The following is a 19,430-nucleotide window of genomic DNA, read 5'->3' as shown; positions in this document are numbered from 1 at the left end:
TGCTCGCTCACTTTCGCAGGAAGCCACTGTCACAGTCCGCCTCTGTGCTTGATCTTATTATCAGCCATTTCACTATCGCTGCCGGCACAGTGGCTACGGCTATAGCTACTCTCCGATGACGTAAAATATACTGTGTGGAGGGAGAGCCTTCCTTCCTTTTTTCTTCGTATTCTTTTTATTGATTTCCCATCGCCTCGAGACGCATGTCAGGCTCTGGCTTTTTATGTTAGTCGGTAGTTTCATTTGTATACTTACTCCTCCAACGTAATTACATTGACATTGAAATCTGACGCTGACAGGCCAGTGAAAAGCTGGGGGCGTTAAGATATAGCAGCCCTTAAAGCAAATATTTATAGTCTGCAGTTTTTCGCTCGACTGAGCCACTTAATTTTTGCCACTTTAAATATTAATACATAAAATACAATAATAATAATAAATATAATTAAATAAACTATTAAATTTATATAAAAGAAAACATAAAAGAAAACGAACAGCGGAAAGCCAAAAGTTTATTAACCCTTTAAGTTTGCAATTGAATTATGGGATCGAATCGGAAACCGATTATAATAGAATTTCAAATATAGATATTTATCGATATTTTTGTATGACAATTTGTTCGACAAATTAAAATTAAAAAAAGTCATAACTACGCCAAAGAGGCACAACTTTTAATGTTAGTTTTTAATAGGTTTATAAATCTGCATTCTCAATTTAGAATTCAAAAAAATTATAATTTTTTATACAATTTTTACAATTTGAACGTTGTAACCCCTTATAAAATTTTGAAAAAATTTATAAACATTTTTTTTTTTTTGCTGCCGAAGATGCCTAGATCGATTCAGCTTTTTATGCTGATCAAGAATAAATATGATTTATAGGGACGGAAATGACTCCTTCACAATGTTTCAAGCCTCTGATCAATACATTGGAGAAGGTATTAATATTAACAGAGGTACAATTTAATTTAAAATTGATCTAGTAAACGTTTCATTACACAAAAAAATGTCACAGTAAATCATTGTGGCCTTATGTTGTTATTATTATTATAATTATTAGTTATTATTTCATTCTATTTTACACTTTCACAATGGCCACTAAACTGAATCCTTTGGACGATGAGTTTACGTTTTTTTGGGAAAGGGTAAGCTGCTTTGTGGCTCGCGAGATTATGTACGAGGATAAGTGCGACTTTGTGCGTAGAGCTGTGGATTGCAACAGGAGCACCAATGTCGTCCCCTATATGTTTCTGATGTCCTGCAAACTGCAGTGTATCAATGCATTTCAGGAACATTGCTTGTTGGCTCTCTTTGTGACAATGTCCTTCATGATGCTGGCTCTACTGATGCACGTCGTTTACAGTTAGTGAGTTACATTCATTAAACAATATTTAATAGTAAAAATATTATATGCCTAAAACATTATAATCTGATGTGATCAAACTTTTGGTTTGCTGAACTTTGATTTGCTTTACAGCTACGGTCCTGCCCTGAAGACGGTATCAAAGTTGATCCACATGAACGAACATTTGGCCGGCGTAACCATATTGGCATTTGGAAATAGCTCCGCCGATCTGTTCGTTCACCTGGCGAATGTAAGGAGCAAAGTGCCTGTGTTTAGTGCCAGCATTTGTTCGGCCCTGTTTGTGGCCATGGTCTCCGGAGGACTCGTCTGCTACATTAATCCTTTCAGGATGGATGGCTTCGAGACAGTGCGCGATATTTTATTTCTGATTTTCGGAATGTCTCTGGTCAATTTCTATTTGCTTCGCCCCATGGAAGTGTCTGCAATGGAGTTTGTTGGTAAGCCTAAACTCCTCTCAAGAAATGTGAATTCAGCGAACTAAACCATGTATTAAATCTTTAAGGGGAATGAATTCTTGTAATATTCGTAATAATTCTAAAATATCACGTTGCATTTTTTGTCTTCTAGGTATGTTTATGGTGTATTTCCTATATATACTTGTGAACATCCTGGACTTGTACTTAATGCGAAGGGAAATCACAAGTGAGTACTTTAATATTTCCAAAGCAAAAGAATTATATTTTATATTCAATATTTTCTTAGTTTTAAAAGCTAAAATCGAGAAACTTGAAGAAAACGACTATAGCTTTGAAAATGAAGTAAAATTATACTCTTTGAGACGGACACTTGATCGCTTTCAGGATCATAAATTGCAGATATATGAAAAGAGAAATTCTCGGGTGTCCTTGAATATAATGGATTTTGCCACCAAACGAATGGCAACGTATAAAAGAGTGAGCGTGAATATGGAGAAAAACAGGAATATTATGTATGACATAAGACGTGGAAAAAACCACCGTCTTCTTAAAGATTTCCTTTTGGAACTGAGGGCCATCAAGTGCAGTGATTGGCGAAAGGCCAATATGATCGGTCGGGCCTTGTTAATTGCCAAGGCTCCGCTCGTTTTAATCTGCATCCTCTACATTCCACTAGTGGACTATGAGATGAAGAAGCACGGCTGGAAGAAGCTGCTAAATATCTTGCATGTCGTGGTTAATCCGTCTATATCCGTAATGGTCTTCAGTTGTAAGCAGCTTTCGTATCTTTATCTTATTGTTTATAAGCATAATAGTTACTTGAATTGTTAAGATCAAATGAAATAATCCCTACCATCCAACCTCATAGCATTATTAACCACTCCGTCTGACAAGCTCTGGTACATTGAGATGAAAAACGATTACAAATATGGGGTATACACTATAATGATTACCATGCCGTTTGCGGTGGTTATCTATTACACTTCACGAACCGATAGACCGCCCCGTTACCACTGGGTGAGTTTTGAAAATGACCATTTAAATCTCTGTTAAAAAAGAAATATCTACGATTTAAGGCATTTGCAATTATGAATTTGACCGGCTGCATGATACTGATCTATGTGTGCGCAACGGAAATCGATAGGGTTATGGCAGTCGTTTCCCGTAACTTGGAATTGGACGAGGAGTTCATGAGCGCCTCTGTGAAATCCTGGACAAATAACCTGGGTACTGTGGTCGCAAACACGGCAATGGCCATGTATGGTTACCCAAAAATGGCCTATGCCTCGGCCATAGGTGGTCCCATATTCAGTGAGCACTTTTCTGCATATAAATATAAAATAATATAATAAATATAATATAATAATCTAATGAAATCCTATGTCGCAGCCCTCGTCATGTCCCCCAGCATTGTATTGTTTGTTCGAAAAATGTTAAACGAACCTGATGAGAGCTCAACCGAATTCGGAGATTATGGCCATAATGCCTTCTACTTTCTTTTATTCGGTCTATTGTGCACTTTGCTCTGGACCACGACCCTGGGATTCTTTGCACGACGCTCGATGGGAATATTCTCGATAACCCTATACGTTATATATATTATATATACCAAACTTATTCATGCTGGTGTCATTCATTCATTCGGCTATGACCGACGACTTAAGGCAGCCTTTGGTAATCTGTAGCATACAATTGGACCTTATATCTTAAATCTAGAGTGAAAACTATGCTTTTTAAATTCTTAATTTAACAAATAATTTACAAAATTTGTATGGTGTTTATGAAATGTGAAAATTTATGTAATATATGTGATATATCGTCAACATTTGGGGTTATATTAATCGACATTTTAAAGTTGTAATATAAGTTTACTTATATTTCGGCGTCAAAGAAGAGCCCATACATTGTTTAAACTATCATTGTTGAAAATAAAAGTAAAGAAATTTAAAGTTCATAAAACTGTACAATTTTCGATGATATTTCACGGTAAAATACTATATTTCGAAAGTATCCTATCGATATAAAACCCTAAAGCAATATCTCATTTGCATGGTAATATTTTTCTCAAATATTATCAAGGTGTTAAAGCTTCAAAAATTTTCATTACTGCGCAGAATTTTCTTTGAAAGTGCGTAATGCAAGGAGAGATGGGGAAAAGCCCACACACACGCGCCAAAAACCAACCCAAATAATATCGAGCGCGTGTGTGTGACTAAACCAAATAGGAGAAGCAGGAGGAAAATCGGGGGAAAATGGAAGGCGAGTAGGGGGGGAAAAGCGGGCGGGTCGTTGACGTTCATTGTTGGCTGCGCAATTCATTTTCTTTCCCTCCCCCGCAGCTTTAAGGACTTTCCGCCGGTGAATGTCAATGACAGTTCAAGAGCCAAAACATTTCAATTTTCCGCTGCATCATGTTTAAAATGGGGTTCGCTGACTCTTCCTTGGCCAGGATCAAGCAATTAAAATATAACACTCGAGCAGACAACAGGGCGTATGAGTCATCTTAGATTTTATTTAAAATTATATTTTCTTTTTTTGCTTCTGGCTGGGCCTGAAATTAAATTTAAATTCAATTTTCAAGTCTGCCACAGTTAAGAGCTTGAGAAGGGGAAAAATAAGAGCTCTTCGAGTGTCAGGCACGTGTATAAAACCAGACCCTACATCTTTCCCATTTCTCGTTCTCTAAAGAGCCCCAGGACACTGAAAAATTGAGTGTGTCTGTGTAGAACATAAACGACAAATGCGATTTGGTTATTTAAGTCATTGCAATGAAAGCGATGGAAAGTGGGGAAAATCTCTCTATAAGGGGGAAAAGCAGCCAGCAGGCCTGCCCCACGCAAAAAAGCACAAACACAGTCGCACAGGAAAACGGCGGATGACTCATCCTGGCTGAATGTTCGTGCCAAGCTTTTCTGGGACTGAGTGTGTGTGTGTGTGGCCACAGTCGTGTCCCTACGAAATGGGAAAGCCGCTGAGCCAAAGGGAAAAGGGAACAGGAAGAAAGGACTATGGAAGTAAGGAAGGAAGGAAGGAAGAGCGAGCCCAATGGTGAATCATCTTTCAAGAGCCAAACATTGGCTCCTTCCACAACAGGACCTCCTGTTTTCCACCCACTACCGAATATATATATGTTTTTTTTCTCATAATTTCAAGGTTTGTTTACTCCGTGTTTTTGCTACACATTAAAGAAAAATCAAAATATTATGAAGCAAAAACTATTTTGACTTCTTTATCAGGTTTTATAGCAACCTATCATACTAGAAAATGATATTATTAATTAAAAAATTATTAAATATAAGGGAAACTTTAAATATCGTTTAAAGAACAGTACAAGAATAATAAAATCAACTTTCGAGTTTAATTTAGATTCATGGATATCCAATTAAAAGCTTTATAAGGACTCTTAGAAAATCCAAAATAAATTTAGTAAACTTAGTAGAAACCCTATTATTTATAGTATTTTTCACAGTGTATCATACTTTCTGCGCCATAGGAAAGTAGCCCTAATGTCGGGCGGGGCAGGGAATGTTGTAACTTTCGGTGCCTAGTTGTCGCTCCATATACACATGTATAGGGTATAATTTGTTACACACGCGGCTGGCAGGACACGTTGATTAGCAAGTGATTTCCATTTGGAAAGCGCTTTTTTTCCGGGGTGCTGACCGACCGACCAGACCCGACCACACGTGATATAGTAGACCGCAATGGGCGGCAGCCACGCCCCGAAAATAGGGGGCACATTGCATTTTGAAAGGCAATTCGAGAGGGGAACACTTAAAAGTGCACCCCATGGGTACTATAAATCATTTTGGTCAACCGCAGGACCGCAGGTCCTTTCTCCTCAGCCCATCCCTAAACAAAATTAATAATAAACAAGGGAAAATTGTAAGGACAGGAAGCCATTTCGCGACCAGGTGAATTTTCCCCAGCTCTGCGTGCGGTGGGGCTTTCCTTTTTAATGCTGCCCAGCGGAAATTTATGTTTATTGCTTGGCGCCTTGGCAAGAGTGGTTTACTCTTTTTTTCTATAGTAAGTATTTTCCTTTATTTATTCACGAGTCTCTGGAAGCCACTTTATGGTGCGGTGCTTAAGCCGCGACTTTGAAAGGCGTTCTTTGCTGGATCAGTTATTGTTTATAAAAGAAGCAGCTTGGATTGGACCCTAAGCTGGTCCAAATATAACCATCGTTTCCCGAGGGTAAAGTAGTCTTGTCTAGGATTTTCTTTATTATTAGAAAAGCAAACAATAATCTTTGCAAGCTGCCGAGAATCCCCTTTCAAATCCTGTGCACACTTAATCTTTCAATCAAGCTGGTCACTATAATCATGCCGCACAAGTCCATTTCCCATGACGCACTCTTTTCTACACTGATAAAAATAAATATATACATTCGTATTTTTCAAAATGTAGATATATAGTGGTCCTAAAAAAATGAGCTTTCCTTGATATACGTACAGTAAATACTGTACAGGAAAATATAAGATCTGACAAGATATCGAATATTTCTATATATATTAGATATTATATTCTTGTAAATCTTATTTTCAAGAACTCAATTAGAAATTAACATATTGATTTGTAGTCCCGTCTGAGGACTACCATTTTTCCGCCATGCATGCAATCCAGCGACGATGCGCAGTAAAGGGAATGCCAAAGGGACGCCATCAGGACGCCCACACACGGCAGACAAGCGGATAGACAGACAGACAGACAGACCGACATCCTACGGATATAGAATTGGGGTGTTTACCAACCTCACTCCGGTTTGACATTCGACTGGGGATGCAATGACTCCGTGCGTCGCATCGAGGTGAAGGCTGTGTCACCAGACTTTCCTCATCCTCCCCCACCTCCCAAAGGTCAGAGGTTGGCCAGCAAACAATTGATTGGGTTACCAACAACGCCCCCGAAGCTCGAAGCTTCCCTGGTAACTCGACTTCCACTCCTGACGTCAATTGGCGTAGCGATAACCAAAGTGCGTGGGTCGGAAAACATAAATTCATCCCGTTCGCGAAACCTTTTTGGAGTGACAGGTTGCACCATATGCTCGAGAGGGAAATTCGCAAAGCAGCGATTAAGGGGTTTTATTTTTAGCAAGCAAACAGCTGCTTAAAGGAGAGCTAAAGGATCCGCAACAGGATAAAAGTCGGAAGAGTCCCTGTGGGAGATGCGTGCGCAGTTCGTGAGCCAACGCGCTGTGGATTATCGATTTTTCACACAATTTCCCGAGTACAGCCAAGTGGAGTTTTTCGCAGTGCCTTAGAAAACACTTTCATCAAGTGTCACAAAGTATTTTTAATGATAAATATTTAATTGGTGCATAGCACTCAGATTACTCACTTTGAAAGACCACCGCCTAGGTCTGCGGTGTTAATCCTGTTCGATTTTTTCCTAGTTTTCCTTGCACTCACTTAATCACAGTGTTGTTTTCTTTTATTATTGCACTTAAGTTGTTTGTTTTAAATTAATTTTTATAATAATTTCGACCGCGGACTGAAAATAATGATGGGTTTTCCTTTGTTCCGACTTTTGGGCGTTTCAAATGTCCGAATTTCCGACGGTGGCCATTACGCGAACAGGCAACAAACGACTCTGCCAGCGGATGGCCATTTGTCCCACCATTCGGATACGCGTGCTGGAAAATTGTTCGCAGCTGCGCGAACGCAAGCTTGGGAAAACTCGGTGGAAATGTCAATTTTCCACCCCCAAGTCTGTGGCTGGCTTTTGTTTTTGTTTGCGAACAGCTGATTAGCTAGAGATGGGACTTCAGCACGGCTGATGGTGTTGGAAAACGTCAAAACTGTTATGCGGGCGGCGATTTTTTATACACTTAAAAAAATTTAAGTTAAAATAATTAATAATAATTATTGTTAATATGCTACTCAAAAGTGATATGCTCCCGAGTCTTTAATCTTTTGCATTCCAAGGCTTAGTTGCAAGCTGGTACCAATTTATTAGCAGCAACTCGGACTACAATTTGGGATCTAAGATCCGCCGATGATTATAATTAAGACATAGATACATAAGCCGCCCGGACTTAGCAGCTGAGTTTCTTGGCCTCCTGGAAGCGGCACGAGATGTCGTCCCAGTTGGCGATGTCCCAGATGGCCTCAACGTACGAGGGACGCACATTTTTGTATTGCAAGTAGTAGGCGTGCTCCCATACATCGATACCGAAGAGGGGAATCAGGCCAGTGGAGGCTTCCAGGGGATCCTGGTTGGGAAGGGCCGCCAGTTGCAGTTTGCCGGACTTCTTGTTGTAGCCCAGCCAGCCCCAGCCGGAGCCCTGGACCGCCACGGTCAGGGTGCTGAGCTCCTTCTTGAACTCATCAAAGCTCTTCCACTGCGACTCGATGGCCTTCTTCAGCTCGTCGCTGGGTGTGCTCTTGTTGGGCGAGAGATTCTGCCAGAAGATGGTGTGGTTGATGTGGCCACCGCCATTAAACCTGAGGGCCGGGGCCAGCTGGATCAGCTTGGTGGTGTCGCTCTTGCTCTTGGCCTCCTCCAACTGCTCCTCAGCGGCATTTAAATTGTTGACGTAGGTCTGGTGATGCTTCTGGTGGTGCAACTCCATGATCTCCCGGCAAATAATGGGCTCCAGGGCGGCGTAATCGTACGGTAACTTGGGCAGCGAGTGCTTGCCGCGCACCGCCATGCTGCAAGGGGTCAAGAGACTCGTCTGAATTACAGAGATATATCCTCAAGATCAGGGCCGCCATTATAAATACAATTGTTATTGCTATTTATGTAATCGGCCGGCGTCGCATCGATTCTTTTTCTTCGACGGCTTAATGTGCACTTACCTCGCTGTCTGGGAAATTCTACGTGCCACAAACATATCGGCGAATTATTTAGCTGCAAATTAAGTTATGTTGTAGGCCTTAGTTTTTTAATCAAATAACACAAAGCTTACGTTCTCGTCGTTTTTATTTGTTGCTTTATCAATTTAGTTCTAGCTAGAGATGTGCAAGTAACCATAGGAATATATCGATTTAGTCAGTGATGTGAAACTGACAGCTGACCGATTCTTGGCTATTTGTAGCAAAACCTCTTAAATTACATATATAAATACATATGTTTATCTTATAAATTAAGTCAATTAATTCCATCTTTTAGAATATTTGATGTTTTTTGCTCGGGTAAGTAGAAAATTTATGATAAGGTTTTTGCGGCGATACCTGGTTCATATTAATCGATCCTATGGTAATCGATACTTCTTAATTCTGTTGGCGCCAATTTCAATTATTTTTTCTGAAAATAACTGTCTGAATTGATGACCGGTAGTAGTATAGAAAAGAAAATAAGTTATAATGATGCAGACAAGTTTTAGGTTTATAATATAATATAATATTAAATCAAAATAAATATGTCTTTGTGAAAAACAGCAGAGTGCCTTCATAAAATTCTAAAATGTATTTTCGGATAACTCCGATGTTTATTATTCAATTTTACTCAAATCAAGAAAATATATGCAGAGGACGTTATCTTATATTGTTATTTAACAAAGGGGAAAAGAAATCACTAATTGCTTTAATCGTCGTCTATTCCAGTGTTATAGGTCTTGTCCGCACCATCATGTTAACAGTTTTTAGGCTATATCGGTCGCCTTTCCAGTAACCCCAAACTACGCCGCAGTGTTCCAGTTTACTGTCAATAGCACCACTCAAATAAAGGGCATTTAAATTACTGAAAGATGTCGAAGATAAAAATATGGGTTTCAAAAATATGTCGAGTTATTACCTGTATTGGCAACTTTTATACCACCAAGCTCCAAATCGAGTCTTCGCACATCCGGTGTTATCTTTGTCAAATGTGCTGAAAGGCTGGTTGAGATGGTACCTCAGCCCATCTCCGGCGGTTCCTTGGTAGGTTCCCAGTGACTTTAGTGTGTACTGACTATAGACATCTCCCACTTTAAAGAGGCTGTAACGAGCGAATGCCGTTTCTCCGTTAAAATCCTCCAGATGAACATAAAGCTCGTGGGACTCCGACGACGTTATTTTGTTTAATTTATCCAGGCCCAGCCAGAAGCTTCCTTTCAGGTTACCGAAACCCTCTTCATAGGATGAAAACTTGCGATAAAAGTTCACTTCGTCACTGACTCTTCGCTGGATGACTGTCCAACCCTTGCCGGCAATGGTCGAATCGCAGTAGACATCGAAGACATCTTTGCCCAGTTTGATCTTGTAAACTCCGCTTACACTGGGATTAATCTCTGCGCAGGATGAGTAATACTGCTCACAGGACTGGGACTCATCATTCTTCGAACTATATTCAGCAATATCGGAAAAATTTCCAATTTCTCCACAGGTTAAATAAATTTGGCCCAGCCAAAGTAGACCTAGTACGAAGCAAAATCTATTCATTTTGTTTTCGCACTGATACTGAGAACCCAGGTTGCAGGCAGCCTTTTTATATCAATTTTTTTAGAACTTATCTAAGACAGCCCTTAATCAATCTAATCTAATAATACAGAAAATAATACACAAAATGATAACACAAAAAACAAAGGAAGCTAACTTAGGCACGCCGCAGTTTATATACCCCTGCAGATTGCAATTAAATCATTATTAATTAATAGAATACAAATTATATTGTGCTAGAAAAAAAACCAAATAACTCCTAATATTTCGAAATTCTAGAGTAATATAATATGGCTATACCTTATATTTGATGAAAATATGTTAAAAAATTCCTGACTATATCTTAAATTTAAGTTATTATTTTTTTCTAAAAATTTTCCGATCGATATAGAAGACTAACTGCATAGTTTCATTCAGATACCTTAAAAACTGAGAGACTTGTTTGCTTAGAAACGGACAGACAAACAGACGAACATGGCTAGATCGACTCGGCTTTTAATTCTGATCAAGAATATATGTATATTCTTTATATAGTCGGTGATGACTTCCTCACTGCATTGCAAACTTTTGACTGAAATTATAATGCCCTGTATAATGACAATGGGATTAAAAAAATTTATTGTCCGATTATAGTTTTTAAGGGGACTGGAAATATTTATTGTAGACATTGAGTTCTGAGTGCTGTCCAAATATTTACTTATAGTGCAATTTAAAAGACTCCTTAAGCCCCATGCAGATTTATTATCCCCATAAAAACTAACGTGGAAAAGCTTTCCGAATTAAAATTACGGGTATTTAATTTTCTCTTCTGGTGTATTTCAAAATCGACCAACATATTATTATTATATTTTTGTTTATAAACACAAATACATTATCTAAAAGTAACTGCGATCTGTTGTTTAATACGAATAATAAATATGGCTAAATTAACTCTCCCAGTGACGCTGTACAAATGTACGAGAATAGGAATGTTAGATCTGAAAACCAGGAATAGAAAGACAGGACTAAAATGAAGTATAAACAAAGTCCTTGCGCTCATTTTCATTTATTTGTAATATAGATTTGTATTATTTTTAATAAAAGCAAATATTGAAAGAATTTGCTTGCAACAGGCCAGTATTTTAGTATAGTACATTGGCTGCTCTTGGTCGTACCATCATATGTACAGTTTTATAGCTATAATAATTGCCCCTCCATTGACCCCATACTATTCCATTGGCGTACAGATGTTCATCTTCATTATAAGAACCACCCAAGTACATACCATTCAAGTTACTGTAAAAACTAATAGTTAGTAAATAACAATTTAAAATATGCTAGGACTTCACCTATCTTGGCAGTAGTCGTACCACCAAGCTCCATGTCTCATTGCAGCACACCTCTTGGTGTTATCCCTGTCAAATGTGCTAAACCGATTGTTGAGATGGTAGGTCATACCATCTCCGGCGGTTCCACTGTAAGCTCCCAGCGAGCTGAGAGTGTAGTCACTGTAAACGTCTCCCACCTTAAACAGACTGTATCGAGCAAATCGGGTCTCTCCAGTAAAATCCTCCAGCTGGATATACAACTCCTGGGGCTCCAGCGATGTTATCCTGTTCAGCTTATCCAGTCCGATCCAGAAGCTTCCGTTAAGGTCACCGAAACCCTTCTCATAGGATAAAAACTTGCGATAAAAGTTTACTTCGTCATTGACTCTTCGCTGGATGACTGTCCAACCCCTGCCGGCAATTGTCGAATCGCAATAGACATCGAAGACATCTTTGCCCAGTTTGATCTTCTGGACACCGCTCTTCTCGGGATATATCTCCTGGCAGGAAGAGTAGTGCTTCTTGCAAGTTAGATTATCAATATTACCGCTGTACTCGGTAATATTTTCAATTTCGCCATTGGCTGGATAAATCAAACCCAGCGAAAACAAGGCTAGTATGAAGCAAACTGCATTCATTCTGATTTCGGACTGATACTAAGCACCTTTGAGACAGGCAGCCTTTTTATATAAATTTCTTTCTGTCTTATCATTTGTTTGGTTATCTGTTTAAGGGAAGTACTTAAGAGCTTACTTCTTAAGAACTTAAAGCTATAAAAAATACTCTCTATCTGGTGGTTTATTATATGTTTACTAACAGGCTCTGTCATAATTCTTCAAGCAATCATTATTAGGAGCAAGGTTTAGACCAGGCTTTAGGGTTTAATTTTTGTTCAAAAAATGCTTACAATGTGAATCTAACCCTTTTGACAAAATCTAAATTAATCGCTATAAACGCAATCATTAGCATTATATTACGCTGACAACTGCTGCATTTTGATTCTAATTAATTGCGAATTTATTAAGCCAAATGAGGCATACAAATGTGTGCTATTGCCACATCGCTGGAAACGCAGTAACCTTAACTTCCTTCCACTTGCACGTGCAACGGGGCGACAACAACAAAAGGCATGCTGCAAGCTCTACGGAGCGTTCACCTTCATAATCATAATCGTCGGAGCTCCATCATTTTCATTTTCATTTCGCAGTCAGCTGCACTTGAGGCCCGAGGCGCTTTTGTTTGAGCACTTCACTTGATTTCGATCACGGATCCACAGCAAAAATTTGTTTTTGGAGACAAACAACAGCAACAGCGCGTGCTTGAAGAGATGCTGCAGCTGCAGCATCATCGGCATCCACATCGAGTTTATGCTATATGCCAATAGATAATACCTATACCTATATGTAAACTCTAGCATTCGCATTAGCCCTTCTAAACGCATCCGAGCATCTGCTATCATAAGCAGATCGCAGCTGCGAATTAAGGTTGCAGTGGGAAAAACTAAGTGGTATACATATATTTAATTATATTAAAAGAGTATCTTAGTTTACCTAACTAATATTTTTTTTTTAAATGCTACTTTTAATATCTTTTATACCATTAATCATACAGAGTATACTTTAAAAATTTGTTATAGTTATCCAGTTATGTTAAAGGTTAGAGAGTAACCTTAACCTAACCTAACTGATTTTTAAGTCGTTCTATTATATTTTATGTTAAATTTTTAAGTGTTCTAATGTAATGTAGATCACACAAATATATATATATATCATATAATATTTTGGTATTTGTTCAGTGTACCTTTTGAAGTGTAAAGTTCAATAAACTACTACCTGGCCCAATATACAGTGGCAAATTATTACGCGATCGCCCCAGGTGAGGCTGGGCTTTGAGCCAGAATCGAGTTGACAGCCGCTTGAAAGGGTTTTCCATGTCAAATGGAAAACTGTGCCAAGTCGCTGGCTCTGCGGTGACTGTTTTATTTAGTATTATTTTTTCTTATTTTGTATCTTTCCATTTTCATATGACTGAATGAGGTAGTTCCAAGGTTGCGTAAATGCATCACTTCACTTCGCTCCTGGGGGCAGAGCTACTGCAATTTTGTAAATTGTTTCCATTCGGTTACCTCATGGCTAACGCGGATTTATATATCACTTTGGATGGGCATAGCTTCTTGTTGTGTTTTTTATTTATTTTCTTATTAAATACCCAAACACAGATGAATTCAAATTCGTGAGGCTATAAATTAAAAAGGGACATGCTGCACAGCTGGAAGAGTGGGTGGGGGACTGAGAGGCATCATTGTGTCATGCCAAGAGTGGCGGCATCATGAGCTTGTAGTCTGATTTTGGCCTGGTTAAGATGTCGTCTCTTAGTCGCCTCTTGGGACTTGGAGATGATGTCGCCTCAGTCACTAATTTTATATGCATGCAACAGAGCGTGGCCTAATGCGGTGCTCGGTGCCACGGATCCATGTGCAAAGTGTCACTATGGACAGAGGTAATAGTTCCCAGGGTAAGGGGATAACCCAACAAAAAGTAAAAATACCCCATTTACCTTCCCTAGTTTAAGGTGTTAGTCCTGCTTTAACGTAACGCCATGGACACCTCATCTAAACTACGCAGCTTTACCTGTTATTACCTGTTGCTTCGGTCCTTGTGTCGCCTCAAATTAAATAAGAACGGAAATTTATGCGAACCCCAACTAGAAAAACAAGCAGGAAAACTTTAAGGAAACTCGAAGTTAGAACACCCTTACGAGATATAAAAGTATCTTTTAAATATATAATAAAAATTATTCAAATTATATTATAATTTTGTGTATTATTAATTCTGCTAATCAAAAATCTTTCTTTATTTTCTCAAAATAATTTATATAATAATTTTATAAAGTCAGAAATCTCAAGATAACCAGAGGAAAGTATACCGAAAACATCCCTAGATTTTGCTTTCTGCGCAGCTGCTGGAAAAATTGTCAAATCGATGGCAATGTCCTGTCCGCCTTTCCTTGGGCTGAGAGTCCTGGCAGCTGTGAAACGGAATCCTCCAGCCATGAGCTCACTTTGCCAACAGCTATGGACCCGGCGGGCAGCGAGTCCTCTCGCCTGCGATGGATTTGCATCATGGGATTGGTCATCTCCTGGTATTCACTCTATGTAAAGTTCAGACTGGATGCGGATGCGGATTACAAGCCCATCTGCGATGTGCACGACAACATAAGCTGCTCACTGGTCTTTAAATCCATGTAAGTGTTAGTTTAATTCAATAATTGGTATGATAATAAAATTAAAATGATATTATCCATATTTCAGCTATGGCAATGGCTTTGGTCTTAGCAGCAAGGGAAGCCCACCTAATGGCGCCATAGGATGTGTATTCTATGTGGCTTACTTTTTGAGCTGTAAGTAAAGGTCTTCATAAATTAATTATTCAATTTTTAATAATATTTATTTGTATTTCAGCCTTCTTTGAGCACAAATGGCTATGCTTGGCTCAACTTTTACTGTGCACTGTGACTTTGTTTCTATGCATTTATTTGGCTTTCCTGCTGGTCTTTGTTTTCCAAGACATTTGCTTGGTGTGTTTGGCCATTTACCTAATCCACACATGGCTCTTCCAGGAGGTCTGGAGACGCTACAGACGTCTCTATATGTGAGATTTTTTACAATAAAATGTTTACAGAAACTATAATGAAGATATAGCACTGAGATGGGCTACTTGGTATGACCCGGAGCTAAACTGGTGACTTGGTTTAAAGAAGATGTTCATCTTGGAACTTTGACCCGCACGTCTGATTTCTAAGCAGGATGTGGAGCTGCTTCCAACTTCCAACTCCCATGACCAAGCACGTAGCAGAGCAATTAATTCTGCACGTTCCCATTTGCCGGCGAAGGCTGTGATCTGTGATCTGCGATCTGTGATCTGTGAATGGCGCTACCGGCAACCCAAAGCTAACAAGGTGGGCGTGCTGCGAAAACTCAGCGCAATTAATTTCCCATAAGGTTCGGGAATCTCTTTGTGTGGGCTTGGGTTTTCGATTTCGTTTGGATGGGTGAAAAATAACTGAATCAATGAATGGATGTGGAAGTACAATGGGCATAGCCATATAACATTCAAGGTGATGGGTACCCTTCTAGACCGAGAAGTCTTGAATCTGTTGACTATATGCTGAAAGGTTTTGGAATGCAGGTAGCCACGTAAATTACAAATCTAGTTCTTAAAAATGTTAATTAAAAATCATTTTCACACATGATACATTTTAGGAAATAAACCATCTGCAAAAAAATAAATGAATCCCCTTGACTAAGTGCTCTCCAACTGTTATTGCCTCAATTTTCCAAACAACTCTCTAAGACTAAGCTCCCCGAATGTACAGGGTACAGATCCTATGCGTACCCTTCATCTCCATGATCTCCATTGCCATCGTCACAATCTCCCAGCGAATCAACCATCACCCACAGCAATCGACTCGACCCTTCTACACCCATCAGCGAATCTCAGAGGCATCTCTGCGCATCCTACTCCAATTGGGGTCGCCGCTGGCACGATCTTCTTCAATATGTCGCTATGCTTTTTATTATTTTTTACTCGCTCCGACAAGACAAGGCAAACAAATGCAAGCTTTGGCGCTTGTCACACTGCTGCTGATCCACTGAGCAACTGAACCACGAGCAACTAAACCTCGAGCAACTGCACCACTCGCCAAAGAGTGAGCAGACGCCGCCGACACATTCACCCGGCTAGGCGACCGAGTAGACTTTGGGCCAACGTAACTACACATCCAGAGTTGGATGCCAACACAGTCACCACCTCGCCTCGAGAAGATGTGCGCCAGAAGAAGGCAAATCAGCTCGAGACCGAGAGCCAAGACTTGGACCCTTCACGTGCGATCTCGGAGCGCGGTGATTGAGATTTTTGTTTTGGGCAGGCGGCGGCGCCGGTGGCTCCATAGAATCAGCCACTGCATCTCCGAAGACGATCGTATGTGGCAGCGGCGGCGGCAGCTGTGCCGGTTGCCACACGCTCCACAGCAACAGCAACAGCAACAGCCACAGTCAGAGCCACAGAGCCACCTCCAACTCATAATCGAGTTCGTGTGTGCGCAGTGTGTGTGCATCCTAGACTTTCAGTTTTCGGTTTGCCACATATAAATACGCCTTGTGGCAGCAGTCACAGATCAGTCAGAATTCGGCGCTGCTCCCAAGCGCTAGCCTCATCCCAGTGATACCAGAGATTCGAGATTCGAGATCAGTGGTGGTCCGTTGCCCAGCTCCTCCTGTGGAATATGTTCAAGCTACTCGGTGTGACGCTGCTGCTAGCAGCTGTGGTCCTTGGGCGACCGGAGCCGCCTGTAAACTCGTATCTGCCGCCGTCGGATAGCTACGGAGCCCCGGGTCAGAGTGGTCCGGGTGGCCAGGGCGGTTCAGGCGGCAGGCCTTCCGATTCCTATGGAGCACCGGGCGGTGGAAATGGAAACGGAGGACGTCCCTCGGACAGCTATGGTCCTCCGGGCTTGGGTCAAGGCCAAGGACAAGGTGGCTTTGGCGGCAAACCGTCGGACACCTATGGAGCTCCTGGTAGCAACGGCAATGCTGGTCGTCCTTCGAGCAGTTATGGCGCACCTGGTGGCGGAAGTGGCGGTAATGGCGGTCGTCCTTCGGACACTTATGGCGCTCCTGGAGGTGGAAGTGGCGGTAATGGCGGACGTCCTTCGGACACTTATGGTGCTCCTGGAGGTGGAAGTGGTAACGGCGGTCGTCCTTCAAGCAGTTATGGTGCTCCTGGACAAGGTCAAGGCGGCTACAACAATGGAAACGGCAATGGCGGTCGTCCTTCGAGCAGTTACGGTGCCCCTGGTGGCGGAAGTGGCGGTAATGGCGGACGTCCTTCGGATACTTATGGCGCCCCTGGTGGCGGAAGTGGCAGTAATGGCGGACGTCCTTCGGACACTTATGGCGCCCCCGGTGGCGGAAATGGCAATGGCGGTCGTCCCTCGAGCAGCTATGGCGCTCCTGGCCAGGGTCAAGGTGGTCAGGGTGGATTTGGTGGACGTCCTTCGGACACGTACGGTGCTCCGGGCCAGAATGGCAACGGTGGTCGTCCGTCGAGCAGCTATGGAGCTCCAGGATCTGGACCCGGCGGTCGTCCCTCCGACTCCTATGGACCTCCGGCCTCAGGAGCTGGAGCAGGCGGTGCGGGAGGCAGTGGCCCAGGACAATCAGGCAGCGGCGGCGGCGGCGGCGGCTCCGATTACGAGAATGATGTGAGTAACTGCTAGTTTTATAATGGGATTGATTTGAGAAATGGGATTTGGGATCTGGGATTTGGGATCACTGGTGGGAACACCGCTCTGCAAGAGGGGAACACTGCTCCACCGCCCACGCTGCACACTTGCCCTTGCAATCTTTTTGGTAGATTCGTCTCGCTCACCTGCACCGCCTCCTGCGTTCAAAGCTTGCATCCCCCGAAATCAGAAAACTAAAAACCTGAACACTTGATCCTAGCCACTCTATCACTCTGTGTTTCTCTCTCTTTCTCCACACGCCCCAATCCGCTCTCCATTCTCCATGATCCAATGCTCCTCGCCCTCCATTAGGAGCCCGCCAAGTACGAATTTAATTACCAGGTTGAGGACGCGCCCAGCGGACTCTCGTTCGGGCATTCAGAGATGCGCGACGGTGACTTCACCACCGGCCAGTACAATGTCCTGTTGCCCGACGGAAGGAAGCAAGTAAGCGGCGTCGGCGGCGGCAGCAGCAGCAGCACCAGCAACTGGAGTGGACACCACTGCTCCTCCATCTTCTCCTCTTGTCACTGCTAACACCGTGTTCCGTGTCTGTCTCTTCCTCAGATCGTGGAGTACGAAGCCGACCAGCAGGGATACAGGCCGCAGATCCGCTATGAGGGTGACGCCAACGATGGCACTGGCAGCGGTGCCTCAGGTCCTGGTGGCCAGAACCTGGGTCCTGATGGTTACTCTAATGGCAGACCAGGAGGTAACGGAGGCAATGGAAATGGCGGTTACTCCGGCGGACGTCCAGGCGGTCAGGACTTGGGAGCAGGAGGTTACTCTAATGGCCGTCCTGGTGGTCAAGATTTGGGCCCAGGAGGTTACTCTGGTGGTCGTCCCGGTGGTCAGGACTTGGGCCAAGGAGGCTACTCCGGAGGCCGGCCCGGTGGCCAGGACTTAGGTGCTGGAGGCTATTCCGGTGGTCGCCCTGGTGGCCAAGACTTCGGAGCTGGAGGCTACTCCAATGGACGCCCAGGCGGTCAGGACTTGGGTCGTGATGGTTACTCCGGCGGACGTCCTGGTGGCCAGGACTTTGGCCCCGGGGGCTACTCCAACGGCAGGCCAGGTGGTAATGGAGGTAATGGCAATGGAAATGGTGGCTCAGATGGTCGCGTAATCATCGGTGGACGTGTCATTGGTGGCGGACAGGATGGCGGCGATCAGGGTTACTCCAGTGGACGTCCTGGCGGCCAGGATCTGGGACGCGACGGCTACTCTAGCGGACGTCCCGGCGGTCGTCCCAATGGTCAGGATAGCCAGGATGGCCAGGGCTACTCGAGCGGCAAGCCAGGTGGTCAGGGCGGCAGAAACGGATTCGGACCAGGTGGCCAGAATGGCGACAACGATGGCAGCGGCTATCGGTACTAGAAACGCGACTCCCAGACACATTTAGCTAGATCCTTCGAACTTATAGCAATATACCTAGGCGTAAGTCCTTCTAGAACTATGATCTGTCCTCACCGCCTTCTCCGACATCTCTTTGTCCCATTCTTCTTTCATCCTTTCGCTGTCCTCCGCCCATCGAGTTTCCCCCTTAATTCCTCCTAGCCATAAGACCCTGTTGTTGTAAATGCAAGTGCGAAAAATAACCCAAAAAAAGAATGAAATGATAATACTACATATCTGATGTAAGAAAAGAAATTAAATATATACTTTTATAAAAAAAAAATGAGGGTGGAGTTTCTATTTTCATT

General features: G+C 42.4%; 6 protein-coding genes across 9 annotated transcripts; 3 read left to right on the top strand and 3 right to left on the bottom strand.

The window, feature by feature from the left end:
- Nucleotides 1–546: 546 nt before the first annotated feature.
- Nucleotides 547–3,625, top strand: LOC110182095 (mitochondrial sodium/calcium exchanger protein). Of its 3 annotated transcripts, none has more exons than XM_086828921.1 (8): nt 547–1,141; nt 1,286–1,362; nt 1,474–1,799; nt 1,930–2,004; nt 2,065–2,547; nt 2,647–2,795; nt 2,855–3,089; nt 3,168–3,625. In XM_086828921.1, the coding sequence occupies exons 1-8, from the start codon at nt 1,088–1,090 to the stop codon at nt 3,461–3,463; spliced, it is 1,695 nt and encodes a 564-aa protein (XP_086685047.1). In that variant the 5' UTR covers nt 547–1,087; the 3' UTR covers nt 3,464–3,625. The 3 variants fall into 3 exon arrangements, with proteins under 3 accessions (XP_086685047.1, XP_020805741.1, XP_086685046.1); XM_086828920.1 differs by having other exon boundaries at nt 990–1,141; nt 1,201–1,362; XM_020950082.2 differs by having other exon boundaries at nt 547–1,362.
- Nucleotides 3,626–7,684: 4,059 nt separating this feature from the next.
- Nucleotides 7,685–8,818, bottom strand: Sod2 (superoxide dismutase 2). Its single transcript, XM_020943210.2, has 3 exons — nt 8,692–8,818; nt 8,582–8,633; nt 7,685–8,434 (listed from the first exon to the last, which is right to left on the bottom strand). The coding sequence occupies exons 2-3, from the start codon at nt 8,614–8,616 to the stop codon at nt 7,816–7,818; spliced, it is 654 nt and encodes a 217-aa protein (XP_020798869.1). The 5' UTR covers nt 8,617–8,633; nt 8,692–8,818; the 3' UTR covers nt 7,685–7,815.
- A 375-nt stretch (nt 8,819–9,193) lies between these two features.
- On the bottom strand, nt 9,194–10,158 carry LOC110178733 (angiopoietin-related protein 7-like). The gene is made up of 2 exons (XM_020945962.2): nt 9,519–10,158; nt 9,194–9,464 (listed from the first exon to the last, which is right to left on the bottom strand). The coding sequence occupies exons 1-2, from the start codon at nt 10,142–10,144 to the stop codon at nt 9,320–9,322; spliced, it is 771 nt and encodes a 256-aa protein (XP_020801621.2). The 5' UTR covers nt 10,145–10,158; the 3' UTR covers nt 9,194–9,319.
- Nucleotides 10,159–11,443: 1,285 nt separating this feature from the next.
- On the bottom strand, nt 11,444–12,093 carry LOC110179128 (fibrinogen-like protein A). The gene has a single exon (XM_020946523.2). It carries the CDS (start codon nt 12,084–12,086, stop codon nt 11,466–11,468), a length of 621 nt encoding a protein of 206 aa, XP_020802182.2. The 5' UTR covers nt 12,087–12,093; the 3' UTR covers nt 11,444–11,465.
- A 1,622-nt stretch (nt 12,094–13,715) lies between these two features.
- Nucleotides 13,716–15,137, top strand: Vkor (Vitamin-K epoxide reductase). Its single transcript, XM_020948118.2, has 3 exons — nt 13,716–14,691; nt 14,759–14,847; nt 14,909–15,137. The coding sequence occupies exons 1-3, from the start codon at nt 14,522–14,524 to the stop codon at nt 15,100–15,102; spliced, it is 453 nt and encodes a 150-aa protein (XP_020803777.1). The 5' UTR covers nt 13,716–14,521; the 3' UTR covers nt 15,103–15,137.
- A 1,483-nt stretch (nt 15,138–16,620) lies between these two features.
- resilin (pro-resilin) lies at nt 16,621–19,405 on the top strand. 2 transcript variants are annotated; one of them, XM_086828906.1, is made up of 3 exons: nt 16,628–17,709; nt 18,043–18,177; nt 18,298–19,405. In XM_086828906.1, the coding sequence occupies exons 1-3, from the start codon at nt 16,732–16,734 to the stop codon at nt 19,102–19,104; spliced, it is 1,920 nt and encodes a 639-aa protein (XP_086685032.1). In that variant the 5' UTR covers nt 16,628–16,731; the 3' UTR covers nt 19,105–19,405. The 2 variants fall into 2 exon arrangements, with proteins under 2 accessions (XP_086685031.1, XP_086685032.1); XM_086828905.1 differs by lacking the exon at nt 18,043–18,177 and having other exon boundaries at nt 16,621–17,709.
- Nucleotides 19,406–19,430: the final 25 nt, after the last annotated feature.

This window comes from Drosophila serrata, unplaced genomic scaffold (genome assembly GCF_035046125.1).
Source record: "Drosophila serrata isolate PLE 108 unplaced genomic scaffold, ASM3504612v1 contig_184, whole genome shotgun sequence".
NCBI classification, from domain to species: Eukaryota; Metazoa; Arthropoda; class Insecta; order Diptera; family Drosophilidae; genus Drosophila; species Drosophila serrata.
This window is presented reverse-complemented; position numbering and strand designations above follow the sequence as displayed.

What these genes read in the sequence shown, in the direction of transcription:
- LOC110179128 (XM_020946523.2), bottom strand. Translation starts at nt 12,086, where the DNA reads ATGAATGCAGTTTGCTTCATACTAGCCTTGTTTTCGCTGGGTTTGATT.
- resilin (XM_086828906.1), top strand. Translation starts at nt 16,732, where the DNA reads ATGTTCAAGCTACTCGGTGTGACGCTGCTGCTAGCAGCTGTGGTCCTT. An exon ending in GCTCCGATTACGAGAATGAT is followed by an intron (nt 17,710 to 18,042) that starts GTGAGTAACTGC and finishes GCCCTCCATTAG; the next exon opens with GAGCCCGCCAAGTACGAATT. An exon ending in TGCCCGACGGAAGGAAGCAA is followed by an intron (nt 18,178 to 18,297) that starts GTAAGCGGCGTC and finishes TCTCTTCCTCAG; the next exon opens with ATCGTGGAGTACGAAGCCGA.
- Vkor (XM_020948118.2), top strand. Translation starts at nt 14,522, where the DNA reads ATGGACCCGGCGGGCAGCGAGTCCTCTCGCCTGCGATGGATTTGCATC. An exon ending in TCACTGGTCTTTAAATCCAT is followed by an intron (nt 14,692 to 14,758) that starts GTAAGTGTTAGT and finishes TCCATATTTCAG; the next exon opens with CTATGGCAATGGCTTTGGTC. An exon ending in TGTGGCTTACTTTTTGAGCT is followed by an intron (nt 14,848 to 14,908) that starts GTAAGTAAAGGT and finishes TTTGTATTTCAG; the next exon opens with CCTTCTTTGAGCACAAATGG.
- LOC110182095 (XM_020950082.2), top strand. Translation starts at nt 1,088, where the DNA reads ATGGCCACTAAACTGAATCCTTTGGACGATGAGTTTACGTTTTTTTGG. An exon ending in ATCCGTAATGGTCTTCAGTT is followed by an intron (nt 2,548 to 2,646) that starts GTAAGCAGCTTT and finishes CCAACCTCATAG; the next exon opens with CATTATTAACCACTCCGTCT. An exon ending in GACCGCCCCGTTACCACTGG is followed by an intron (nt 2,796 to 2,854) that starts GTGAGTTTTGAA and finishes CTACGATTTAAG; the next exon opens with GCATTTGCAATTATGAATTT.
- LOC110178733 (XM_020945962.2), bottom strand. Translation starts at nt 10,144, where the DNA reads ATGAATAGATTTTGCTTCGTACTAGGTCTACTTTGGCTGGGCCAAATT. An exon ending in TATAAAAGTTGCCAATACAG is followed by an intron (nt 9,465 to 9,518) that starts GTAATAACTCGA and finishes GACATCTTTCAG; the next exon opens with TAATTTAAATGCCCTTTATT.
- Sod2 (XM_020943210.2), bottom strand. Translation starts at nt 8,616, where the DNA reads ATGTTTGTGGCACGTAGAATTTCCCAGACAGCGAG. An exon ending in AGAATTTCCCAGACAGCGAG is followed by an intron (nt 8,435 to 8,581) that starts GTAAGTGCACAT and finishes GACCCCTTGCAG; the next exon opens with CATGGCGGTGCGCGGCAAGC.